Source organism: Pagrus major, chromosome 12 (assembly GCF_040436345.1).
Source record: "Pagrus major chromosome 12, Pma_NU_1.0".
In the NCBI taxonomy this organism is placed as follows: domain Eukaryota; kingdom Metazoa; phylum Chordata; class Actinopteri; order Spariformes; family Sparidae; genus Pagrus; species Pagrus major.
The window spans coordinates 28083092-28107889 of NC_133226.1; the positions used below are offsets into that span (position 1 = coordinate 28083092).

The 24798-nt window shown below is 43.5% G+C and overlaps 1 protein-coding gene across 1 annotated transcript in view; it reads right to left on the minus strand.

Annotated features, from left to right (window-relative positions):
- LOC141006085 (GDNF family receptor alpha-2-like) overlaps positions 1 to 24798 on the minus strand; it is an 84311-nt gene that overhangs the window by 46708 nt on the left and 12805 nt on the right. Inside the window, exon 3 of the mRNA XM_073478199.1 lies at positions 2593 to 2670. Within this exon, the coding sequence (XP_073334300.1) occupies positions 2593 to 2670 (78 nt within the window). The remainder of the gene's footprint in view (positions 1 to 2592; positions 2671 to 24798) is intronic.

Sequence of the window (24798 nt, forward strand, 5' to 3'; positions counted from 1 at the left end):
CGTTTTGTCCCACAATTTAAAGGTGCAGTATGTAACATCTGGCCAGTAGCTGCCATTAGCTAGTTAGCTCCGTTAGCCATGCAGCTAGAAGTCCAGAAGGTGAGCTCGGAGTACTGGGAGAGTGTTGGTGCTTACACTGCTAGCTTTGGACCAGGACAGGCCAAAGCTAGCTGGTTAGCATGCTAACTTCAATACATAGACGTCATAATGCAAAAACTGTTATTTCTTCACACTCTGTTCATCAATGTAGTGATTCCTACATATTGCACAGTTTAATTATAAAGCTCTTCATGTGTTAAAAACGGTTAGCGGTTGCTAACAAGTGTCTGAATGAGACCACAGAGGTTGTCGGGGACATTAAACGTCCTCACAGCGAACACGGAGACTCATCTGCTCACTAGTCCGTCTTTACAGGCCACTTTAGTTACACACTGTTCTGACTCTGACTTTACAACTCGTACATTGATCAGTTTATAGAAAACCTGGAGAGTAATTGTGCAGTAAGACGCTCAGTGGTGGAGACGTTTAAGTCATGTGACCGTGATGTCGTCTGTTTGTAGCCTAGCATTAGCTTTTTACTGCTACACATTTAATTTACACTTCAAACATCAGAGTGGAGTTCATCTGTGGAGATTATCTGGATGAACAGAACCTGGAAGGATCAGAAACTTGTGTTTGACACAGATTATTTGCTGCAATAATCCAGAATCCAGTTCAATAACCCCACAGAGGGAACCAGAGAGATGCTAACTGCAGTTAGCTACAGAAACACATCATCACTGCAGCTCTCTATTAACGGTTGTCTAAAAAATAAACCGTGTTATCACAGGACAGCTGCCAGAATACAATGTTGGCATTCAGCGTTTTATGAAAATCACTGATATGATCAATTTGACAATAAGTGTTCATGTTTCATGTTTACACAAATCTGAGCAGTCGCAGGAGAAGACGGGTCATGTTACTGCGTCTACCTACAACAACTGTGCACTTGAATGTGCAGCATCTTAATAAATGAACAATTTCTACTTTTACCTTTTATGTGATGTTACTTTTGACAACAATTTCTATGAGATGATGAAGTGTCAAGATTCAACTTCGAGCCTTTCCTTCAAACAGCAGCTCTGTCTGAGTTTTTGTCTGTAATTTGTTCAGATTCAGTCGTCTGACCACATCAGGGGATTTCAGCTCGCATCTGGAAAACACTGCTGCTCAGGAACTAAAGGCGCTTGATGTGTTATCGTCCGTCGAGGGGCCGGCTCAGTCTGGACCTTGTCATCACAAAGAGTCTGAATATCTCTAAAAGCGTCAGGGACTCGTCTCTGTGTTTTCTTTGATGCGTCTGTGTTCCCACACATTCACAACTGATCTGTGACTTTAAAAAGAAACAGTCACAAATGATCACACGGGCGCTCGGAACAACACTGTCAAGGACCTCGAGTCAACCGTCTGCGTCTGGAGACAAAAGCTGTCATTCAGAGACGATGAATAAAAGTTTGGACAAACGGAGAGCGGCTGGAGACAAAACCCAGCTGTTAAACTTCAGGAAAGAAAATGGTGATAATACACACGACTGAGAACTTCATGAAGATGTTTGACACTTAAAATACTGAGAATCAAGAAAGTCTTTCTCTGACATCATCAGGAGAAATATAAACATCACGTCTCCTCCCTGCTGCACCTGAACCGTGTCTGTCAACATGTTTGCATCGTTTTTCGGGGGAAAGTTGAGACAGACGGACAGAACAGCATCAGCTGTCGGAAAATCAATTGAAAAAGTCATTTTTGAAATGAACTGCCCGTCTTTCTCTTGCCCACGCCTTGTGTTAGGAATGCATCTCCTATTGATCAATACACTGAAAACCCAAGTTGCTGATCTGTGGTCGTTTCCAGGTTGTTTCACTGCAGCATGTTTTAATAATTAAACACTGAAGACGTCAGTGAAATGATCATGAGTAGTTAATGTCTCAGAGTCGACTCCGCCCTCCTAACACAGTCTTTCTGTTACACAGTCTCCAGATAACCCTGATGACATCACTCTGACATCATCAGGGTTTTCCTCCCGCAGAGCCGCAGTCGACTCGTAAACTGACCTTTCTGTGTAAAAATTGGTGGAGTGGCCCTTTATTGGCCAGCATATAGTCTAATACAGGTGTTTGTGTGATAATGTGGACGCGGACAATAAGTCGATAATGAAATGAACGAAGGTTATCTCTCTCTGCCCTTTAAATAATGAGAAACGTGTCGTGGCACACGAGAATTTTGGACAGAAAACAGGTTTTCATGAAAGGACCGCTTCAGTCCGAGTGGACACGCACACACACACACACACACACACACACACACACACACACACGTTATTACAAAGACAAGCATTCACAGATGGAGCGAGCGGGTCGAGCTGCTCACTTCATCTTAATCAGCGGGGGAGCCGCGAGGATTTGTATTCTTCTTGGTAATCCCCCCAACACATCCAGAGACTATCACTCACTGCTGCTGCAACCTTGATAAGTGTGTGTCAGTCTGTGCAATCTCCTCCAAAACACACACACACACACACACACACACACACACACACACACATGGCAGCAGTACCTGAGATGATGGAGGCATGTCGGAACTCCTCTGAGAAATGGATCGGCTCGTAGGGAGACGTCTCGTAAAACTCTTCCCCTGAAAGACAACAAACACAAGAGAAGTGTTCACACACAAACAGCAGCTTTGTTTCAGACGGCAGGTACACAAACACACAAACACACAAACATCTGGCTCTACCTTCAAACTACCTTCAAAGTCAGATTGTCCGTGGTGTCGTGTGAAAAGCTTACAGCAGCTTGAATCAGTTTTACTTTAAACACATTGGAGACAGAGAGGAAACGATTCCAGCGGGGAGGCGTTCTGACTGAAATACTGTTCATCATAGCAACACCTCCTCCATAATGTTGGAGAAAGTTCAGCAGGAGGTGCAGAAGGAGCGGCAACGTGACAGGAGGAGCAGGTGTTGTTTAAACAGGAAGTCAGTTATCACACTTTGAACCCGACTGAGTCAAAAACCGTCCTCCTTCTCAGAGACACTGAACCTGAACACACAGACAGATTTTAAGATTCCTTCTCACTGCAGAATCTTCACGTGTTAAAGTTGTCTTCAGTATCAGTGATCCAGAGATCGTCGTCTGTAAATCCATGTTCACGCTGCCAGCAGGAGCCGACAGCCAACGTGACACCATGAAAACTAAAACAGGCGTCAGATGAAACTGTAGATCCAAGAACTGGAGCGAGATTATCCTCAGAATAGACACAAGAACACGAGTCCAAGTAAGAGCGACAAAACCCATAAATATCAACCTGTTTCATGTTGCACCATCAATATTTAGATTTCCAGAAGGCTCAACATGTCGCAGCAACATGTTTCCCTCGATTCCTGTTGACTAAGAACATTATTACACTGCTGCTGGTGAGGAGAACGCTTCACACCGCGGTGACCGTCGACTAAATAACAGTATTATCATCACATTCATCACACCTTTCATACACTCAGTCATTATCTCCTCAGCCTCGTGCTGCTGGAAGGTGAAGTGAAGTTTTATTGTAACAAAGCTGATTTGAAAAGACGTTTTTTAAACATCCTGGATGTGCAGTCGAGCTCGTGCACACACGGCAGACGGGCCGGGGCTCAGGGCCAAGCAAAGTCACGACCATATTATCAAATGTTATTAACAAGATCGTTAATAGTTTTTTAATGTATCATAATTCAGCATTTTGGGTTGGTAAAGCGTCCCGAGCAGCAACAAAGAGAGAAAATAAGAAAATCCCTGCAGATACGAGACACTAACACGCCTTTTCTCCCCATTCCAGCCTCCCTCTCTGTCTGTTCACGTCTTTGTCTCGTCTCGCTGCGTCTGCCGTGCGTGATGTGCTCCGATAGGTCGACATCAGTCTCGTGATGTTGGTAAGGCGGCGTGCGATGACGCCAAATAACAATAATCCATAATTCACCTCAAATGCATCAAACTAAAGTAACGAGGCTGTTTGAAGCTGTGAGGAGGAGAAAGTCCAGATGTTTGTGTTCAGATGTAGAGAGGGAAAGTCTCAGAGATACTCAGGTACAGTACAGACACCTGAAACATGTACTGAAGTACAGTAACTAAGTATTTGTACTTTGCTACTTCCCACCTCTGCAATTATCACTGGATTACTCTGATACGAAGAAAAATCCAAGTCTCAACAAGCCCCGAGATCACAAACTGATCTGAGAAGACGTCATTTACACCTTTTTAAACTGAAAGCTTCACTGTCGCTGCGGAGCTGAAAGTGTCGAGGCTGTAAATAACGTCTTTTGTTCAGCTGAATGCTGCGACGCTGTTTTACTGTGAAGCTCCAGAAATGTTCTGTGGACTACGAGACTTCACCTGACTTTATATCATCAGGAGGAGATGATGACTGGCTTACATTTCTGGGTGAACTGTTCCTTTAAATATCTGTAAAATGACCACACAACATGTAACAGTAGTGAACACACTGACACTGATGACGCACGTTGTTGTTTGAACACGTGATCTCTGGATTCATGTTCTGAGTTCTGCGGGATGTTAAAACCATTTTTAAAGATAAAATGTGACGACTTGTGATTCTAACATTAAACGTTGTCCTGGACTGAACAGCTTCATGTTGTGATGCTGAACAAAGATTTGAGCCTCTGTTAGTGAATAATGAGAGAAAACCTCCTTCACGACTGACTGCAACTGTAAAGATCGTCTCCACTGATTGTTAATGTGTCGACAGGGAAAATAAATCCACCTTTTTGTCAGTCATGGCACTTAAATATTTTTTAAATTCTTTTTTTTACAGTAAAAGTCACAAGAAAAAATATGAAATGAAGATTTTATTATTTCACATCAGATTTTGTTTTTCACACCTTCGTCGTGTCATTCAGGCAGCAGAGACGTCATCAGGTGTGACAGCTGCAGCTACCTGATAAATGACAGCGCGATCACGTCGACACTGAGGTTTTAAAATATTTCCACTGAGATCGATCGGAAGGTAATTCTGTGTTTTAGAGCTCATCACACTGAGGTCAGCTGTCATCGTCGCTCATGTTGTCGAACACATCACATCGAGGTCGACTCATTAAGAGCTGAGAGCTGCGACTGACACGGAGCTGAGAGTGAAACAGTCGCAACAATTAAATGAGCTCAATTTGGCCGATTGTGGAGACGTCACGCGTCACTTCACTTCAGACGAGCCTTATCGTGTTGTTTCCACTCAGACTCAACTGAACCGTTCCTGCAGAAATGTGCTGCAGCAGTTTGATGACCTGTTGGTCCGACAGTAAGATCAACTTCAACAAACAACCTGTGAACACGAGCTGCAGCCAGAATATCGTTCATCGTGAAGACCGACGGGTGTCACACTGTGTACATTTGCTTATCTAAAGCATTGAAATCTGAATTATTTGTGTTGTTAAAAATGACATATATCAGGTTTAGATCAAGTTTTACGCCAGTCAGAACATAATGTTTTCTGAACTTATGATAATGCATGTTCCTCCTCTGTGTCATGTGTCTGTGTCCTGTTACATGCTGCAGTTTGTTCATGTGACTTTGAACACAACACAGAGGCTGTTTGTTGCTTTCCAGGTGACCAACATTCAACATTCATGTAGTTTCAGCTGGCTGAGGTCGACAACGTAAAGCAAAACGTCCTGGAAGTTTGAAGACTACAAAGGAAATCCATGTTACAGAGGGATTTTAATGTAGTCGTCAGTGTGGATAACAATGAAGCAGCTGGTCCTGCACAATGCAGCAAGACAGTGTCACTCAAATTAATGCTTTAAAATAACATTTCTTTTGAAATTCACATGAACTCCCTCACCTCGGAAAGTTGTAGGAAATGTATAACACGAGTTGCTGAGTTGACGCTGAAAGATGGTGGCCGACAGTAAACACTGGGTCGATGGTAACGTGCATCGTTCTATGTATCGGCTCACGTGATCCGTTTCCTTTGAGCGTTCTTGTCACTCAAGTTCTGGAAACAGCCGTCAACGTGTGGTTTAAACTCTCTGAGCGATTAAATGCAAAACCTCGTCCATGTTGCTCCCACAGTCCAACCTGATGCACATGAACACACCAACGTGGAAAAGAAGGACCTCTGAACTCTGAAAGCGAGACCGTCGGAGGAGCATGTGGACCCGTGTCGAGTACTGGTGAGGCTCCGTGACTTCCCTGGAGACTGTCGAGTGTGGACACAGAACGATGGCCTGAGCTGCACCTGTTCCCTTCACCAGAGCAGAAACCTCACTGACTTCTGTCCGTGTCGTACATCAGAACAGTGAAGGTTTGGATGAAAATGTAGAATACTGGAAAAACACTATAGGGCCCAAATTACCGGGTCCAGCTTGAAGTCTGCACGTCTCATTATACTGACTGCTTTCTGCTGTTGTTGCAGACAAACAGGACGCTGAGATGTCTGAGTGTCACTTGAGGACAACACTGCGACAGCAGCAGACGGCAGAGAGCTTATCACCAGCTCCACTCTTTCTTCTGCAGCTACATTAACAAGAAACAAGCTCACAGTCACCCAGAGGCTCCGTCAGCCGGCCTCCACCCACACCAGACTCCACTCCACGTCTGAGGGGCTGTAGTGTCACATTCATCCTCACACATCACTCTTATATGACTGAAGATTAAATATTCAACCTGTAATCATTTGTTTTTAACTCAAAGGTTTCAGTGTATCAGCACCGCGTCCAGAGACACGTCCCTACATCGTACGTCTGCCTGAGACCAGACGATGTGTCCACCTCCTCTCACTGTGCAGACATGAGCCAGAGTGTCACACAGGAGCCATGTTGCTCAGCGTCTAAGCTGTGAGCCGTATCTTCATATTTACTACCACACAGAGGTGAGAGTGGTGTGGATCATCTCACTCAGGAATAAGCCTGTTTCCCAAAATGTTGCAGGTTGTTTTCACATTATCTTCAAGTGTTTCTTCACTTTTTTCAGATTTGACTAAAGCGCAGTACAGATGTGTTGGAGCGAGCCGCAAACTGTGACGATGGAAACGTCACAGATCGACTGAACAGCCACAGAGTCCGTTAAAGTCTGCAGGTTCAGGCTCACCTGCTCAGGGACGACAGATCAAAACCAACCTTCGGGCTAATTTGAGCATATTTCCAGTCACGCTCGTTAATATGCTCTGTCTTTGAGAGATAAACCAAATAAATAAAATAGACATGATGCAGAATATCTTGTTTTTCTGTGGAGAAACAGAGAAATGAGCTGAAATGAGACCAGATATTCTGATGAAATGACTCACAGGTGATTTATTACAGAGGATTCAGTGTAAAGTTTAATGTCATTCATGTTCCTTCATCTTCTCAGAGGAACTGAAGGTTTGCGTCACATGTTGCATCTTATTGTCAAATCCTGCATGCATTAACAGTATTTCTATATTTATACCTGAATTAAAGCAGCTCTCTGTCTCTCTCTCTCTCTCGCCCACACACTAACATCCCTGTATGACACGCGCATGGCTTGACGAGCAGCAGGAAGGTCGTGATGAAGTGTGAGCCTTTGTTTTTATCTTACAACATATATTAGACAGTCAGCATCTGTTTGTTCAGTCGTGCTCATGTTCTCACAAAGAGACAAGGATCCAACAACTCATCTCAGCAGATGGTGTTTTAATGTTACAGTCCTTCACAGCTAATCAGCTACTGTAAATGTACTTTATTTTATTCATAAACACAAATATTCACCCTGTCTGACGGATTCAAACGTTGGCTTTGACAGAAACAATAAAACCGTTTGTGTCCAACAAGTGTCATTGTGTTCAGACTACATGTGGCTGACGGTGTCAGCGTGACAGCTGGCAAGATGGCTGCCGAGCCAGAGACCACTATTAAAGACAACGTTTCAACATAAACGTGAAAGCGCTGGAGTCCAGATGTGTTCGTGGCAACAAAACCCGACGTATTTGAAGGTATTTTGAACGAGATGTCAGGAGATCTCCCAGATGTGTTCATGGCAACAGAATCAGGTGTTTTAAAACTAGAACCTGATGTTTTCCTGAACCTGACCGGATCATGAGCACAGAGCTGTGACGGCATTATATTAAAACTGGACCTAAGAAACAGGATGGAACCCACAATCACTGTTGTGTCAAGCTGAGCTCCTCAGAAACATTAAGTCCACTGAGGCAGACGTGTGTGTGTGTGTGTGTGTGTGTGTGTGTGTTGCCTCTGACATATTACGTGATGTTTTCATCATTAGGTCCGGCGTGTCGCCCTGCAGCTGTTGTGAAATGAGCTCATTGACTCTGAAACATCACAGACTGAACTTTGTTCTGAAGCAGCTTCATGATGACAGAAAATAAAAATGTGTCCTTGTTATTTAAAAGGTTTAAAGTTAATATATGTGGAGTTAATATCTGTGGAGTTAATATCTGTGGAGTTAATATCTGAGGAGTTAATATCTGAGGAGTTAATATCTGAGGAGTTAATATCTGAGGAGTTAATATCTGTGGAGTTAATATCTGTGGAGTTAATATCTGAGGAGTTAATATCTGAGGAGTTAATATCTGTGGAGTTAATATCTGAGGAGTTAATATCTGAGGAGATAATATCTGAGGAGTTAATATCTGAGGAGTTAATATCTATGGAGTTAAAATCTGTGGAGTTAATATCTATGGAGTTAATATCTGAGGAGTTAATATCTGAGGAGTTAATATCTGAGGAGATAATATCTGAGGAGTTAATATCTGAGGAGTTAATATCTGTGGAGTTAATATCTGAGGAGTTAATATCTGAGGAGATAATATCTGAGGAGATAATATCTGAGGAGTTAATATCTGTGGAGTTAATATCTGAGGAGTTAATATCTGAGGAGATAATATCTGAGGAGTTAATATCTGAGGAGATAATATCTGAGGAGTTAATATCTGAGGAGATAATATCTGAGGAGATAATATCTGAGGAGTTAATATCTGAGGAGTTAATATCTGAGGAGTTAATATCTATGGAGTTAAAATCTGTGGAGTTAATATCTGTGGAGTTAATATCTGTGGAGTTAATATCTGAGGAGTTAATATCTGAGGAGTTAATATCTGTGTATCTGAGCTCAGACAAACCTCTCTCAACATTTTAATACTGATCGTCTGCTCAGGTGCTCTGCTGCTGCTCCAGATCCTGACAGTGAGTCCTGTTCCTGCTCTTCCTCACCACCTGCCTGCTCACCTGTTCCCACTCTGCTCATTAACTCCTGCAGTATTTATACCACCTGAAACCTGTCGGGTCGCCTCGTGTGTTCATGTGAAGCACCAGCTCGACCCGTTCTGCCTCGGCTGTAACAACAAACTGTTTTATCTGCTGTCCTGATTTCAGTCCTGCGTTCTCTGACAAACATTTATCTGTTGGATGTTTACATCTGCAGGAACGAGCTCAGTCAGTTCAGTCGCTGCTTCACTCAGTGTAGAGAGGAAGTTTTCTAAAAACTGGCAGCTGACATTTAAAAACTAAAATCTGTTGTTTCACTTATTTTATTTTAGGAAACTGAGAAACTCAGATATCTTTGTTATCTCGAGCTGATAATAAATGCTCAGGGAAAATATCTCAGAAAGGATTGAAACTTTATTTTGTCCTTAAATATTTGTGTGTGAGTGTTTGCAGAGCACAATATATGAATTACGATGCAGAGCTTGAATTCATTTGCTGTTTACATCACATGTTGGTTGGAGATGTATGTTGTCCACACTCCCTGTAGATGTACGATGTGTACGAGCATTTAGATCTTTGACTTGAGCAAGAGAGAGAGACTAATGTGAGCTAACATGCTACTGTTGACAGAAACCTAAAGTCTGAGCTGCAGATCTCTCTGAGGAGCAGAAACCCTCCTGCAGACTGAGTCTCCTCACTCAGCCAGACTCTTTAACCTGCACAGCACTGAAGATCTGGTGCTGTTACAGCCCGGAGGTTGTGTCATTCTGGCTTCACGTGCCACTGAGCAGCTTTACAGGAGTGAGCGTGGCTCCGTCCACGGCGCTGTGTCCAGGTCCAAATGTAACGTCCTTGGTGTGAGTCCAGCTTCAGTCTGCAGAGTCATTAAGCTGGAGCGCTGAAGCCAAGTCTCTGCTGCTGCTCAGTGCTGTTGTATTAATATTGAATGTGTCACATTGCTCCAAATCCAACACTTCACCTCCTCGTGTCCTCAGCAACAAACCTGCTGCGTGTGAAGCAGATCTGCTGAAGAGTGAAGAGTGTTAGATTATCTGTCTATACAACTAGCTCCACTTAGGGCGTCTTAGTTGTTGAAAAAGTATTTAGTTAATGAACATTTAGGCGTTCTTATTAAGGCATCATAATGTGTTATAAACCAATAATCACATGTTTATTTAAAGGATAAGTACGGAGAGTGAAAGTGTTTCTGTTTCATCTTTAAAAAAAGCTTCTCTCCTAATTTAATTCCCCCCGAGCTGCAACACAGCGCTGCAGTCTGAACACGACTTTGGAAAGTGACTCCAGAAATACTAAATGTGGCATTGACGCACGAGCTTAGCATCGACTCAACGGCGGTTGATCAAAGAGCTTGTTTTCTTTTTACCTTTAACAGGAAATGGACGGAGGATTACGGCAGATTGCTCCCAACAGCCAACATTTCCCTTTATCCTGCAGGTAAACACTCAGCAGCGAGTGGCTTATTCACACTGCACTCAGACGCTGCTTGACATTTTCATTGGCATCTCCGGGAACACGGTGTGCTGTGCCAGCACCTCCAAACCAACTACTTCTGTTCATTTGGTGTTTTTGTCTTTAATCTTTGCACCACACATTCGAATGCCAACAAACTCAAGTGCTGATTTATTACAGTCCTGCCCTTAGTTTCTCTGTAATCATCTGCCACCCGTGAGCATTTGTCTGGCATTTAGCAGTGACGCGCCCTCCCACTGCTCCACTGGCACGGCTCTGCCTATAGTTACAGAGCTGAGATCATCACATCCTGCCGAGCTTCAGCTCATTTACTCTCACACAGTGAAATAATACTTAATGAGTGGCAGACAAGGCCGACACAGACAAACAAACAGATCGACTTGAGTGCGACCTGTGAACGAGTCATCTGTCTTCATGTTGATTGTGTTATAAGAGGACAGACGTCTCCAGAGGAAAGATTTCGTATCTGGGTTTTAAAGTAGCGACGTCTCTAAATAAATGCAGGATATGAGAGCAGCCTGTCTATTTTTGGCTGTCTGGGTAATGTCCATAGATTGGTGCTGAGGGTAGATGAAAGGAGGCGATGGGCAAAAGTGCTGCTCAGTGTCTGCAATTACTGGCAGCAGCTACATTTGGGAGAAGCTGCTTTTTGCATTGTTAACACGAGCAGACGCAGCTCAGCGTCCTGGGAGTCGAGTCCATGTTGGACGATTCTGCAGTTCACCATTAATGCAGGAGAGTGGAGTGACCTTGACGTGGAGATGTGCAGGGTGATGGTGCAGAGGTGGAGGTGCTGGACTCACATTTAGTCCGACTGTTGTTTCCCAAAACAGAGAAAACAGAGTCGCTGCACAACAAACCACAACATTCAGCAGCCGGCGGTGAATTCATCAAGCAAAACCATCAACGTTCAAGGCAAGAAGGAAACAAAGAGTCGGTGCATGCGAGCAGACAATGATGAATAAATGCAATGACCAGAAATGTTTAATAAAAGCTGCAGTAGGACGATGCTAACTCTGTTTCTGCTCAGGAAACAGATGTGACTGTGTCGTGCAGTGGTGACATCATTATGGAGTATGTACTCATTTAAATGTTCTGCTCAGCCATACGGTTAATGATCACACACTCCCTGTCGCACCTGAAGGTTAATTATCACAGACATGTTCTTCAATTAGGAGCCACCTTGAAACCACGAGAGTGTGTCAGCAGGAGTGTGTGTGTGTGTGTGTGTGTGTGTGTGTGTGTGTGTGTTAGCGGACTGGTAATCCAGCCTGAGGGTGGGGGTGTGTGGGGGTGTGTGGGGTGTGTGGGGGTGGAGGTGAGATGTTTATGTATGAATGTGTAACAGAGGTTTAACCTGCAGGCATGAACACACACTCTGAGGCTCCACACACACACAGACTACACACTGATCAAGTCAAACTGAAAACACCGAGGTTGTCATGAATAACACTTTTATATTTTCTGTGACGGAAATGTTTTGACACGACTGTAAAACTTGTGTTTTTATATCAGGGTGAAGAAGGAACATCCTGTCACATCAGCTATCTGAATGTAGCTGATGAGGCTGATAGACTCCGTGCTGGAACAAGTATTCAGTTACTCTCTTCAGGTCCGACTTCCCGTGAATCTCAGCCAGTTTGGGTCACTAATAAAACACATGGAGTTGGTCCGAGTTGCTGTGAAAACATGACGGTTTCGGTTCCAAATAAAGCTCCTGGAGGCGGTCCTGATTTCCCCACGGACTCGAATGTCTCCAGTTGGCAGTCTTGTCTCTTGTAATAATGCCACCTCCTTCCCTTCTGCTAAGAAGCATATAATGTGAACGTGATATGCCACGTCTGGTGCAAATGTCAACCTCCTCTGTGGTTTGCAGAAACGTTAACTGCTAACATTGTATCCTGGTGACTGCTGCACTGAAAACACTGCAGGAGAGCATCACCACGCCGACACTCATCTCCAAAACAGGTCTGGTCAAACAGATCGGGGCTGTATGCAGGTATCTCTTCAGTGCTGACAGCAGATGTCTTCAGTCACTTGAGTGTGTTTTGAATGAATGTTGGTTGCTTCACATGATTCTGAAGAAAAGCTGTGAACAGCCACTTAATTCCCACAACAGCTCGTCTGTGCGGTGACTGAAGGGAGGAGGCTGTGCTGCACTGCGTCTTCTGTACTCACGTCTGCATGCGTGTGTTTTGCCTGCTTGCATGTAGAAGGTGTGTGTATGTGTGTCAAGGTGTGTGTAATAAGCTGAATTTGAGGAAGTGCTTAGTTGCACTCCTCCCTGCTGCTCCTCTCGGCTTTCACTCCCTTTTAATTATTACTGACAGAGAGAAGGAGTGTGTCCACCCGCTGAAACAGCCGCCGTCTTCAGCGCACATCCTCCCGTTATATTCTGTCAGAACGCGTTTGTGTCGTGTGCCGAGCGTCAGTTTACCAACTCTTCATTTCTCTTCATTTCTCTTTGCTCTAATTACAATAACAATATTTTAAATGGCTGTTGAAACACTGAGTTATTGGGTTGCTCGTATCAGCTGAGTCAGCAGCTCCCCTCAGCTTTACGGAGCCTTAATGTCAGTTTCAGCTCATTTTCAGAATAAAAGCAGTAAAAAGCTGCTGAACGCCTGCGGAGCAGCAAACAGCAGACAGACACGGTGAGAGATTAGCTGCTGAACACAGTGACGCGTTCAGCAGCTAAAGAGAGAGATGATTGGACTGAGATTCATCAGGTGACATGAAGAGATTCAGGTCTGTAAGCAGCCGCTCGCCAGAATTAAATGTTGCCATTGTTCATTTCTGCAAACTGGCGGCGTGCCTAGATCCCACTGTGAACAGCCGTTCATCCACCTGCAGGGTGTCACCATGAGATGGCGCTTCCCTCAGTAAAAACATATTCAGGATAAATCCCCTTTAAACCTAACCCTTATTCTTCTACTGGATTACATCTCAGAGGCAAATATTACACTTTTAATCCACAACATGTTTGTATGTGAATGCAGGCGCTGCCAGACCTTCATCATACACTCGCACTTCCTTTAGGTTTAGGAAAACATTTTGGTTTTGTCTTAAAATAAAGACTCTATGTAAATAACCTCTGTACAAACTTCAGTGACGTAATATACAAGAAGCAGCTTAACTATGTGATCAATGTTGATTTTTGCTTCCACACCGGACATGAACACTGAACACCTCCGTGAAAGTCCTGTGTTTGTCTCACACGACCGTCCAACTCTGTCCTCCATCCTAAACAGATATTTCTGCTCTTTATGCTGCTGCACCTGAAGTCCTCCTTTGCTGCCGTAGTGATCACTACAGCCACTGGAGGTCTCGCCTGTAAACGCTTCATAATGAGCTGATGTCACAGTCGATCCTACATGTAGTCATGTGTATGTCAACAGTGCTGAGCTGTTTTACAAGACCAAAAGTTTTGTGATGGAAATGTCATCGATACAAGTCATTATTCCTGAGTGTGTGTGTGTGTGTGTGTGTGTGTGTGTGTGTGTGTGTGTGTGTGTGTGTGTGTGTTATGTGTTTCATGGAGGGCTGAGAGGAGGAGGGGAAAAGATTTGTTTACTTTATCCTTAATGAGTACACACACACACACACACACACACACACACACACACACACACTCAGCTGAGCGCTGCCAAAGAAGAAACTGAGAATAATTTCAGCCCTAATCACTGTAATTAGTGTGTGTGTGTGTGTGTGTGTGTGTGTGTGTGTGTGTGTGTGTGTGTGTGTGTGTGTGTACCTCTACATAAAGTACGAGCCATATGTGCTGTTGTTTTGTTGCCCACGAGGGCTCATTACATAAAGGTGCTTCTCATTAACACAAATCTCTTCATAAAGTTCATAAAACCTTCATCCTCCACTTTCTTATTTTCATGGAAGCAAATTAAAGCTGTGAAGGATTTAAATCTTACAGGAAGCTGAAAGCTGAATATCTGTTAATACGAGCTGTGGCATTCATCACTTGGAGTGTAAATGCTGACTTTGTTCGGGAGTTTCCTGCAGGAAAGAGGAGGTCACTGTGGAGACGATACAGGCGGCGCCTCCGGTGCTCATCATGATAATAACTGACGCACCAGTGGCACTTCAGCTTCACTGTCAACTTGCCGTTGTATTAAAACTGCAAAAAATCTCCCATCCCTCCCTCTGCCTGTCAATGCCACCTCTGCCCCGCGTCAGTTTATCTGCACGTTCTTTCAGCCCCAGCGTCCACCTGTAGGCTCCGACTGGGGGCTCATCACCAGCTGATATCTCTGTGTAAACACATCTGTGAGGAGTGATGAGGTCGGAGCCTGGACGCCAAACTTTAACCATGTTTATCTGCTCTGATAAACATTTCAGACGTGAGTCGACTGACCGAACAATAGTCAGAACAGCTGAAATTTAAAGTAAACATCTGAACATCTGGGGCTTCCAGCGACCATCAGTAGCATCTGATTGGAACTGATCAAGTTCAGATCAGTGAGTGGAAACTGAATCGCACAATTTTAATGGATCCTGAATATGAAAATTCAAAGCAGGAAAACAACCAAAACGATGACTCAGTCATCGATACAGTTGGCAACTTATTCTCTGTACATTGACTAAGTGACTAATGATCTACTGGTTGCAGCTCTACTCTGGAACTTGGTATCAGATCTGTCAGTACCAGATGGGTTAAGTCAGGCTGGGTCTGAAGAGCGCAGGTACAGGAGGGGTTCAGGCAACTAGAGGGCGCTGTCACTGGAACATGTCGTTTTGGGTCATTTGCTGAAATGACGCTCAGGTTTTCTTCACGTTTGTGTAACATTAACCAAGTAGTTTTAAATCCTTGTCTCGGATCAGAAAACATCTGTTTCGTTCCCTTCGTGTGTTTTTAAAGCACAGACAGAAGTCCACCAGAACACACTCAGTGAGTCACTGTGGAGGCTGGTGACTAACGGCCGGCTCGGTGGTTTGAGATTACCAGAACTATTTTCTTGAGTTATTCTTGACCTCATCCTCTGCAGCAGAGGTCAGAGGTCAGAGGTCATAACTCAGGCAATCTGAACACACAGACAGGAAACATGTCTGCTGCAGGGGAAGCGACACACACACACGCACACACAGACACACATTAATTGTGACCATATTCATATTTAAATACATGTGACATCACAGACGGAGGTGATGACAGTTCACAGCCGTGGCCTCTCTGTCACCTCTCTCTCTCTCTCTCTCTACATTAACGTGAGGATTAGCAGCACCGACCTGTCGACTATCTGATGGCACAGTTCAGTCACTCAGAGTTTAAAGGAACAGTTCAGCCAGAAATGTAAACTCAGTCATCATCTCCTCCCTCCTGATGATGATGGAAGTCAGGTGAAGAGTGAACGTTCACAGCGTCGCAGCGTTCTGCTAAACACAAGACGATATTTACAGCTCGACATGCTAACACGTTTAGCTCAGCAGCTACAGTGAAGCTTTCAGTTTAAAAAGGTGTAAATGACGTCTTCTCAGATCAGTTTGTGATGTCGGGGCTGGTGCAGACTTACAGCAGGTTCTCCTCCATCACAAATACGTCTTTTATGTTCCAGTTAATGAAAGTCGTGAAACTGAGTAATCTACTGATGAATGAGCTTTGTTCCAGTGAAGTGACCATTTATTTCACAAAAGTATCGAGTCATTTTCCATTAATTTCTTTTTCCTCTCGGCCATCGTGCTAAAATTAATAATGCAAAAATGAATTATTTGCTGATATTTAGTGATTTGACTTGCTGAGCTGTAGCACATCTGATCTCATGTAATTTAATCTAAAATCTCGTTTCAAACCTAAAAACATTCAGAGCCGGATCGTTCTGAGACTAAACCAACTTATTTCAGCATTTCTTGTCAAATAAAATCGTCTTACAGCACGGACAGCTAGTTTCACTACTATTCAATCATTTTCTTCTCAAATTCAGTGTTCATTTCTTGTTTTTTAGCTTCTCTTTGTTGCAGTGTGATTACACCCACAGCGGACAGAAAGTCTCTCTCTCTCTCAAAAACTTCCAATTTGAGAGAAACAAACGAGCCGTGACAGAACGAGATGTGATTATGAATTTTGTTTTTCTGGAACTGTCGTCTGCGATCGCTCATATTCACACTGGAACATTAAAAAAAACACATGCCGTCCACATTGATATGCATGTTGAGCTGACGCTCAGCAGACTCCCAGTGACTGTTTCTGTGTGTGCATCTGTCAGGCAGCTGAGAATGAGATGAGTAAACAGTGAACAGTGGCGTCTCTCTGTGGAGCAATACTAATCAGCCTCCAGCTCACTCATTAGACCGCATGCTAAATACCTCGCTCATTAGCCTGCATGCTAAACACATCAGTCATTAGTCAGGCTCGTAAATTAGCCATTTATTTGACTGCATGCTAAATACCAATGTCAGAGTTAAATGTGTAATTTAGCAGGCTGAACTCTGAGCACCTCTGTGATTAGGGCCAGTTACTGGACAGAATACTTAAAGCCTGAAATATTAGCATGCATGCTAAACAGCTCCGGTCAATACTAAGTGCCCCCAGCTATTAACTAAAGGATTTGGAAATCTAGTCTGAGCAATTACTTAAACACTGGCTGGTCATTGTGTGTCTGAACCGCAGTTTATAAATTCTGCACTTTCAGCAGTTCAGCTGGAGGCTGCGGGGGGGAGGAGGGTGGAGGCTGAGGCTGCTGCACCACCCACCGCTAGCTGAGCCGCTCCACGTTCATTCCTGCCGGCACATTAAACCCAGTGTTTTAATTACTTTGCACCCCGCTGAGCTCCCACAGAACAACAGAACTTCTGGTCCAGAATCAGTGATCAGTGATGATTTATCATGTTTGATTATTCTATTAATTCACCGTCTGTAAGAACAGCAGGACGGGTCAGGGTCCGGTTCAGATGTGTCTGTGTGAACAGCAGGAAGTACAACAGAAGCCTTCATGTGATATCCTTCAGACACACACTGACACACACTGACACACACTGACACACACACTAACACACATTAAACACACACTAACACACACTGACACACACTAACACACACTGACACACATTAAACACACACTAACACACATTAAACACACACTAACACACACACTAACACACACTAACACACATTAAACACACACTAACACACATTAAACACACACTAACACACATTAAACACACATTAAACACACACTAACACACACTAACACACACTGACACACATTAAACACAAACTAACACACACCCTAACACACACATTAAACACACACTAACACACACTAACACACACTGACACACATTAAACACAAACTAACACACACCCTAACACACACATTAAACACACACTAACACACACTAACACACACATTAAACACACACTAACACACACTAACACCTGCAGGATCCAGCAAGAATATTTCCTGGAAAACGGGAAAAGATTTCAGGAACACACTCAGTGAGCGCTGTGAATCAGTTCTTGGTGTTCAGCCTGTGCTGTTGTGTTGCTGTCAGATTGTTTGGCTGACGTGTCAGATGGTGCTGTTCGGGTGTGATTCAGGGTTCTGTGTGGACCCATGCTGAGTTGTTCTGATGGTACATACAGCTACCGGTCCGTGTTGTGTTGTAAACATGTGTTTTGTACTTTATTTTCGAGGCGCAGCTGAAAACACACAGCAGACTGAGCCTGTGTGCTTGTTTTTATGTCGAAATGTGCGACACCATCTGCCTCCAGTGTTTCTAACAGCCCAACACATTACTGAGCTGCCTCCTGAGCGCCAGAAGTCTCAGAATGATTCTCGGTCTGATCGCATGTTGGTCCATTCTGCCTCCATACAATCGTCTTTGTTGGCGCGCCACGTGTGTCTGTTAACAAACAGCAGCTGGAAGCAATCAGACTGCAGGTGTCTGTGGACATGCAGTCAGTGAGCGGAGATGATGGCGCTGCACCAGAAATGAACACGGCTAAATTACTTTCGCCTGTGAGGACCTGCGGGCGGCTGCAGGTGTTAAATGTGAGACGCTGCAGCAGTGCTCCCAACATCAGTGACCAATGTTCTGACTGGTTCTTCGTGACTTTTAGCCAAAGTTTCAAATCTACTGACCTCCTGCGAGACATCACTTTTTCTTAGTTTGGTCCATTTCTTGTTTGTATCTCTTAACTTCCTGTCATTGCTATCAGCTTATAGTAAATGCAAGTAGGTCTCTGTCCTGATTGGTTGGTACAGCATCATGTACCTGGACCTGAGACCATCCACCACAGACAGCTGATTAAAACAGACTCTTTGTGCAACTGGAGGTCATTTCTGATGAAAGTGTGGTGTGGAGGCTGGAGGTTGTAAAGCCAACGCTAAACTGCATCGCTGGCTTAAAAGTTGAATTATACCGATAATGTATGGAAGATGTGCAATATTTAAAGTGTTGAGTGTTGTAATGACAGTGTGTAATAATGCAGTGTGTTGTTGACAGTGATAAAATGAAGGTGCAGCTGCAGAATGCAAAATATATGAAGTATGTATGGTGAGGAGAGGTGAGGCTCTGGTCTGATTTAATATTCTGGCTCAGTTTCCATGAGTAGATAAAAGTTATTAACAGTATCTTAGAAACTAAGTGCAACTCACTTTATTAAGATGATTTCAGTTGCCACAAACGATGACTAAAGCAGCTGATAGAGACGAGAGCTGCAGACTAAAAACCTCCTGACAACACCAGCGTTACCGATAACTACAGCTTTTTACAGGAAAAGACGCTCACTATCTTTTCAGCACTGTGTTAATTTACTGCTTCTAGGAGCCAAACATTTTCTACTCCTTCACATTAAAAGCATTTAGCTGGTGAAACACAACTTGACTTTTATTTTGAAGTAGGCTGGTCACAGGAGTTTAGCACTTAGCGCTTTCGTGACCAAAACTGCGACTACAGAACAAAACAACAGTCATTTTCTACATTTGGGTCAGTTTGAAGTTTTATTCAGTCAGTGAGAGAAATAACCAAGAAGAAACTGCACACCTCCAACTTCTCAGCGAGGTAACTGACTCCTTTAAGGTTCCCAAAAAGGTGCATTTGCGTTTCACTTTGACAACAAATCCTCCGACATCGTGTAGTCGATTACCTCGATAGGTTGTAAATTATATGTGACTCCTGCTGCTGTTGCACGGAGCAGACACCTTTCATTTTATTATTATAGCATCCGTCACAAAGCAAAACAATGGTGGAGGCAGTGGGCGAGTAATGTGACAGGTATATGCACGAACATCGTTTAGACAGGATGTAAAAAGACAAAATGACAACATCAGAGCAAAATGCAGGAGGTCATTTCATTTCCACTTTTTACAGTACAGCTAACTATTAAAACAAGTGGTGTTCTTCTGGTTTTTAAAGGATTTTTAGGTTTTGTAATTTCCCCCTGTATTAGGACATGGATGTGTATAAATGTAAAGACTGAGCTTTATATCAGATGGCTGATATTATCAGATGATATTCACCCATCACAGATAAATTGGTATATCTGCTGTCTGATATGCACCAACATGAACATCTTTACATTTTAGAGATTATAATAATAATAATGCAGAAAAAGATGCTTGGAGTGACAATATACATGTACACTATTAATATCCAGACATTTTTCACTGTAACAAAAAAGGGTGTAAATCGAAATGTTTTACTCTTTATCAGAGTAAAAGCCCCAAAACCCAGTTGAGCTCTAGTAAAAAAGTACTGATATGTTAAATCAAAACTCATTTATTAATCAGTGTATTGTTGTATATTGCAGTAATAATCTATGGCTGTAACAACATGAGCCACTGATTTAAACCAGTAATCCTTTGCTTTAAGCTAACTTGCAGATTCAGTGGAGACACACGGCTTTAAGGTTTATTTCGATGGTCATTTTCTTCCAGAACACAAGTCTGTGAATATTTACTTTCCTAATCAAATCATCATTTCTATCTATTTAACATAAATTAGCTGAGTTCCTGCAGACTCCCCCCTCCTGGACTGCAGCTCTCACATCCCGACAGTCAAGTTTGAATCTTTTCCATCACACAGCTGAATTGTAATTCTGAATATCATTATCTTTTGGAGGCAGAGGTGCAAGAACCTGAATACAGTTTATTCTTATCGTCCGCCTGGAATGAAATTCAGAAAAACGTCAACTCTATCTGAAATGATGATTTTAAAGTGTATGTCACTTATGTTTTATTCAACACTCTGGGTCAATACTCTGCCAGTGTTTCAACAGAAGGGACTCATCGGCCTCTGTATTTTGTCCTTTTTTGTTAGTTCCCACATGGCCTAAATATTTTAACACTGCCTCCTAAAAATATAGTCGAACACAAGCAGTCTGCAAAGTAAGCTGGAGTTTGAAGAGAAGAATCTGCACGATGAGGAAATGTGTGAATGAATGTATCTGCAATCGAGCTGGAAGTGACTTCTGGATATACACCAAAAGGAAATGAAACAAAACATCCTAAACAGCCTCGTCTCATTATGAATTCATGATCACTGAACTCTGGAGTTTAAAATAATTGTAGTATTTTGTTTACTTGAGCTCTGACTCTCCCACATTATCGTCTTAATGACTTTTTAATTGCATACCGATGTAAACTTGGACGATCGTCGTCGTCAGGTTCCAAAACAAAAATGAGCAACGTGACACAAAGAAACAGACGAGTCAAAGATTTCTCAGAGGAAACATTCAGCAGCCGAGGTCCATTAAACAAACTGTCTGTAGGCAAACGTCTTAAAATAACTCATCAGCGAGTTTGGCTCTTATTTATGTTCATTCATCTTTTAACCCTTCAACCAAGAGAGTCTGTGCCGTCACTGCTCTGTGCCTGTCTGACTCTGGTTCGACGCCCGTGATCGACACTGCAGATTTTACTTGACCCTTTCTTTCAAAATGTGACGGAAGAAAAAAGGAAGTACCGCCTACTTTAGCAGCAAAGCTACCGTTATGTGTCTAAGAGGAAACGCTACAGATCAACTCCATATTCCAACCGGCCTCGTCGTCATTGTTGGACGGCGGTCCCGGTCCGGCGATGATAATTGAGAAGCTGCTGGTCATCAGTATGTCTGTTAGCAGTTTCTTTAGCAACAAGTAAAGTTATCTGTCCAGAGCTGCAGTTCTGACCCAGTTTCACCTGAATCTCTAAATGAAGTTATAAAGTTGTGTTTCTGAACAGTAACCGGTGAGGTCGAACATTCGCCCCCGAGTGCCGGATGAGTCCTCAACGTTTGTCATGATTTCCCACGAAGTTACAAACTCTGAAATACCATCAAAAATAAATTTGGACTCTGTGTGAACTTTATTGTTTAGAAATACTCTGAGTTGTTTGCAGCCGCCTCCTGCGACCCTCCAGAGGTGGAGTCAGCTGACCCCTCTGCTCTCTCTGTGCTGAGCAGCAGCAGCAGTAACAGCAGACGATGGAGTCGTTTCAGCGGCCGGCTGTCCGAGCGCTTCGGTCCCACCAGGGGCTCGGAGCAGAGGTGAAGGAATCAGCCGGCCGTGCACAGAGCTGCCCGTGACTAATGCTGCCGCCTGCAGCCTGGCCTCCTGCACACGACCCCTCCAGGGACAGATTAGACCAATCCCTGCGCAGATTACTGCGAAGCCTCTGCACTCCATCCTCCCTCCAGTCACAGCCAGACTCCTCATTCAGATAAACCAACAATTATACAGTTTGTGTTGCCTTAAAGCCTCATGAGGGGGTTTCTTTCTCTCCGAACAAATACGAGCAGTCTGATCATCTGTCATGCTTTGATGTGGCAAACAGTTTCAATTTGACTGTTTTTGTCCCAGCTGTTCACATCTCTTCATCTCAGAGGGATTATAAATCAATGAAAAGAGTTTTTTATCAAAGCTTTTTGCGAGCGTATCAAACGGATTTAAGAGGAGATGAATTATCTTCTGCTCACTCTTCTCTCGGCTTCGTTCACCTGGATCTCTGCTCTCCAAGAGTTAACGGAGAGGCCGTCCTCCATCTTACCCTCATCTGCTGTCTGATCTGCTGTGTCGCGATAAGAGAACTGCTGATTCACACTCAGAGAGCTTCTCCTCTGAAGGTCATCAGTGAGGATGTGATCCAAGTGTTACCTGCTGGTATTTCTACATTGTTTCATGTCATCAGTCTGTCTTGAAAGCATTTTCTTTATTGATAAGGATAGAAATCTACTTTTGTGCTGTACTCTCTCAGTCTGTCTTTTCTGCTTCTATTTCTGTCATTTGCTTCATATTTCTTCTATAAAAGTGACTGTTCATGCAGAGAAAGATATTTGCCCTGAACATCTCTGAAGAACGGTGACTCAGAAAGAAGCCATTTGTCTTAAATGTCTCTTCGTTTCCCTCAGTTGCCTGTTTTCCTCCCACATAACAGAACGACAGCAGCCGTGTTCAAAACACACGTCACAGAAATAACAACCAGAAAAATATAGAAAAAGACATATTTAGATAAAGTTTCTCACTGACGAGTGGTGATTGATTTGCAATCTCATCTGTTAATGAATGAATAATATTTAGTTATCACAAGGTCTCTGTAAAGATGTGATGGAGACAGGTCTCTGTAAAGATGTGGTGGAGACAGGTCTGTGTAAAGACGTGGTGGAGACAGGTCTCTGTAAAGATGTGATGGAGACAGGTCTCTGTAAAGATGTGATGGAGACAGGTCTCTGTAAAGACGTGGTGGAGACAGGTCTGTGTAAAGATGTGATGGAGACAGGTCTGTGTAAAGATGTGATGGAGACAGGTCTGTGTAAAGATGTGATGGAGACAGGTCTGTGTAAAGACTTGGTGGAGACAGGTCTGTGTAAAGATGTGATGGAGACAGGTCTCTGTAAAGATGTGGTGGAGACAGGTCTCTGTAAAGATGTGATGGAGACAGGTCTCTGTAAAGATGTGATGGAGACAGGTCTGTGTAAAGATGTGGTGGAGACAGGTCTGTGTAAAGATGTGGTGGAGACAGGTCTGTGTAAAGACTTGGTGGAGACAGGTCTCTGTGAAGACTTGGTGGAGACAGGTCTCTGTGAAGACTTGGTGGAGACAGTTTAATGCTCCTGTTACTCTCAGCAGGGGGATTTTGCGATCATGACTGTAGCTCAGGAGGTACAGTGGGCCATCTAGTAATCGGAAGGTCGCTGGTTTAAATCCCAGGCTCCCCCAGCTGCATGTCCAAATATCTTTGAGCAAGATACTGAACCCCCAATTGCTCCTGATGAGCAGTTGGCAGCCTCTGTCATCAGTGTGTGAAGGGGTGAATGTGACGTGTTGTAAATGTGTCAGTAGACTGTAGAAAAGTCCATTTATCACAAAATGGCAATTTATTTTCAGTGATATTGTTGTTAAACAGCTTTGGATTTACTTTGAGCTCAGAGACAGATGCTCAGGATCATTTTGATAAGATTTCCAGGAATAAGAACAGGATCAAATGTCTCACCAGCCTGCCACATCTTTACTTTAAATGATGTATTAAGTGTGACCGCGCTCCCTCTGTTCTCCACTCACACAGTTAACAGGGTAATGATCGCCATCGTCAAAGCGTGGTTTAATGGACCGGCAAACAACAAACACCACACGCCACACATCAGTGGCAGAGTGATGGATCATTCTGAACAATCAAAAGTCAGATCTCCATATATCTCCTCGCTGTGTTCGGAGGCACGTCCACCGCCGTAATCAAAGAGTCAGACGGCGATTCATGATTCATTGACCGTCTTTGCTGCAGAGCGTTAAACTTTACAATCAAGAGCCCAACGTTTTCCACACAGAGTCGAAACCTCCGACATGACAGCAAATAATCTTCAAATGGGCTTTTGAGACAGGACGCTGCTGGTTAACCTCAGCTGAGACACTGTCCTCTGTACTTTAATACATAGAAAGCATGTCAGAAAACAGATAAATGGAGGTTTGATCCTGCCTCCACCCCAACATCCATCTGATCTCATCCGTCTGATCTCTCCCCGCTGTACTCCATTTCCTCCTTTTTCTGTTCCTCGTCCTTAAAAATTGCTCCTTCCTGTCATCTGTGGCCATCATACTTTCATCTGATTCCCAGGATATCAGTCTTTTATCTGTGCTGATGCTCCTCTGTGAGCCTCGCCTCCTCCGACCCTCA